This window comes from Taurulus bubalis (assembly GCF_910589615.1).
Source record: "Taurulus bubalis genome assembly, chromosome: 4".
In the NCBI taxonomy this organism is placed as follows: Eukaryota; Metazoa; Chordata; class Actinopteri; order Perciformes; family Cottidae; genus Taurulus; species Taurulus bubalis.
Window position 1 is genome coordinate 2,029,662 of NC_136592.1, and position 2,839 is coordinate 2,032,500.

Consider the following 2,839-nt stretch of genomic DNA (forward strand, 5'->3'; position numbering starts at 1 on the left):
CAATAATGACGTCAACACTACAATTCCCAGCTTGCTTTGCGGCAACATACGAGGACTCCAGCTGCAGGTGCGTGACGCCATTAAGATTGCGAGGAGCTTTTGCCTTCAAAATAAGATACATGGTACTTGTCGCTTACGTAAATATGTTGCTGTGTAAAAGAACAATATCCACATTCGTGAATAAATCCCTGAACACATTTGAAATGTGATTAAAGCTTTATAACAGCGCGTGGTATTTGTTTTATACGCTTAAGTATGTGAGAAGGGATTTCTTTTGAAAGATACACCGGAAGTATCTTTTCTCTGACTGAGGTGACACCACCGCTCTCAATTCTTATATTTCAGGAGATTAATTCAAATCGTTTATAAGTTAAAGGTTGTGGCCGAGAGGAGCGGGCTGTCGCGCGGCCCTAGAGGGTTGAGGGGTCAGTACCCGCCGCGCACGCGCGCTGCTTCGTGAACGAGCGGGCAGCGGAGCGCGCTCATTCATTGGGCTAACGCTAGCTAGCTAGCTCTGTAGCTTCTACTCTCTCGTGCTCGTTAAATGGTCGCTGCAGCTCGTGTCTAGTGTCTGAAGGAGAGGAACCGGGACACCGGGTCTGAAGGTACCGGGACACCGGGTCTGAAGGAGAGGAACCGGGACACCGGGTCTGAAGGTACCGGGACATCGGGTCTGAAGGAGAGGAACCGGGACACCGGGTCTGAAGGTAACGGGACATCGGGTCTGAAGGAGAAGAACCGGGACACCGGGTCTGAAGGAGAGGAACCGGGACACCGGGTCTGAAGGAGAGGAACCGGTACACCGGGTCAGAAGAAGAGGAACCGGGACACCGGGTCTGAAGGAACCGGGACATCGTCAGCCTTGACCCCGGTGCCGTCGGCTAGGTTCACGACCAGCCGCCATGGACTACGAGCAGCAGGCGGCGGCGGTGGGGGACTGCCTGCTGGGCTACAAGAGGGACGAGTCCGGCTGGAAAGTCTGCAAGAAATCGGTAACCGTTTGCTGCTGCTGCTGTTGTCCGCCATGTGTCGCTGCTCTCCGGTAGCTCACCGGCACCGGCAGGTTGTGACGTCACCTGCCGGGTCCAGCAGCTCTGTTTTATCTTCACTGACTCAGTGAGAGACTCTGTAGATAAATACCTTATTCATGTAGCAGATGATATAACCAGGGGACAGGGTCCCACAGGAGGTCCACGTAGAGGAGGTCCATATAGACTAGGTCCACGTAGAGGAGGTCCACGTAGACTAGGTCCATATAGACTAGGTCCACGTAAACTAGGTCCATGTAGAGGAGGACCTCATCAATGTGGGCCTCATTAATGAGGCCCACATTGATGAGTCCCAGTGCCCCACTAAGGACCCAGGTCACATGACAGCCCAGCAGCCTCCATGTGCTCAGTGACATCACTGTGTACTCAGTGATGTAACTCTGTACTCAGTGATGTCACCAGGGCTCTCAAGTGTCACGCATTGAGCGTGACTATCACGCATTTCGGTCTTAAGTCACGCCCTCCCGCCACACATCATATTTCTCACGCTGAAAAAAAAACTCTAGGCTATTTAATGTGCCGCAGCGCGCAAACATGACCTGGTCGCGCTGCCCTCACCATGATCAGCCAATCAAAAAAAAGTACTCAGTGATGTCACTCAGTGATGTCATTCAGTACTCAGTGATGTCACTCAGTACTCAGTGATGCCACTCAGTACTCAGTGATGTCACTCAGTACTCAGTGATGTCACTCAGTACTCTGTGATGTAATTCTGTACTCTGTGATGTCACTCTACTCTGTGATGTCACTCTGTACTCTGTGATGTCACTCAGTACCAGCTGTTCCCTGCTCCTCACTCATCTACTCTGTGTTTCCTTTGCAGAACGACGTGGTTGTGTCTTGGCGTCCCTCGTCAGAGTTCCCTGGGAATGTGTGAGAAAGCTGATCTTCTTTTCTCGTTCCCATCTATTTATATTTCATCAACAGTTACACAATGCATCACATATGTAGGCTTCAGTAGTAGAACAGCTTTCAATCAAAGGACCAGCACTTTGCTTCTTGTGTCCTTGTGTCCTTGAGCATCCCTAAGCTTTCTTCCCTTTTTCTCCATTAAAGGGTTTTCTGGGGGAGCTTTTCCTGTACATATGTGAGGTCCCAGGACAGAGGAGCCCTCAGTCTGTTGCCCTCTGAGGCAAATTTGTGATTGTGGGGCGTTAGTTAGTTAGTTAGTCCTGATGGACAGGTCGTACCTTCATGGTAGCTCCTCCCATCAGTGTGTGAATGTTAGTTAGTCCTGATGGACAGGTGGTCCCTTCATGGTAGCTCCTCCCATCAGTGTGAATGTTAGTTAGTCCTGATGGACAGGTGGTACCTTCATGGTAGCTCTTCCCATCAGTGTGAATGTTAGCTAGTCCTGACTACTTTGGCATGATATTTAATAGCTAATATTAGCTCCACAAGCAGATAATTTAGTACCACTTTTAAAGATCCTTAGATTGTCAAATGTGCGTTGAACACAGTTGTATTAAATGTTTAGTCGTGCAGTTGAGAGAAGGTTTGAGGGATGAAAGAAACGTATTTTCATTGATCAAAATGGAGGGAATGAAAATACATGTGACTTGAAAGATGCAACCATAATAAATGGTTGTGAAATAAAAAATGGATTGACACTAGGGCTGCAACAACGAATCGATACAATTGATAAAAATCAATTATGAAAAGAGTTGCAACGAAATTCATTATCGATTCGTCGCGTGATTATTACGGCAGTCAATAAGTCACGGAGAGGAGAAGAGTAACCGGCCGCCAGCGTTTCTGAGATTGGAGTGAGACACGGAGAAAAGCTGAGG

At 48.7% G+C, this 2,839-nt stretch overlaps 1 protein-coding gene across 1 annotated transcript in view; it reads left to right on the forward strand.

The window, feature by feature from the left end:
- The first annotated feature begins 725 nt into the window (after positions 1-725).
- Positions 726-2,839, forward strand: part of stard5 (StAR related lipid transfer domain containing 5) — a 12,662-nt gene continuing 10,548 nt past the window's right edge. Inside the window, exons 1-2 of the mRNA XM_079216655.1 lie at positions 726-992; positions 1,873-1,922. Coding sequence (XP_079072781.1) covers positions 903-992; positions 1,873-1,922 — 140 coding nt within the window. The 5' untranslated portion in view covers positions 726-902. The remainder of the gene's footprint in view (positions 993-1,872; positions 1,923-2,839) is intronic.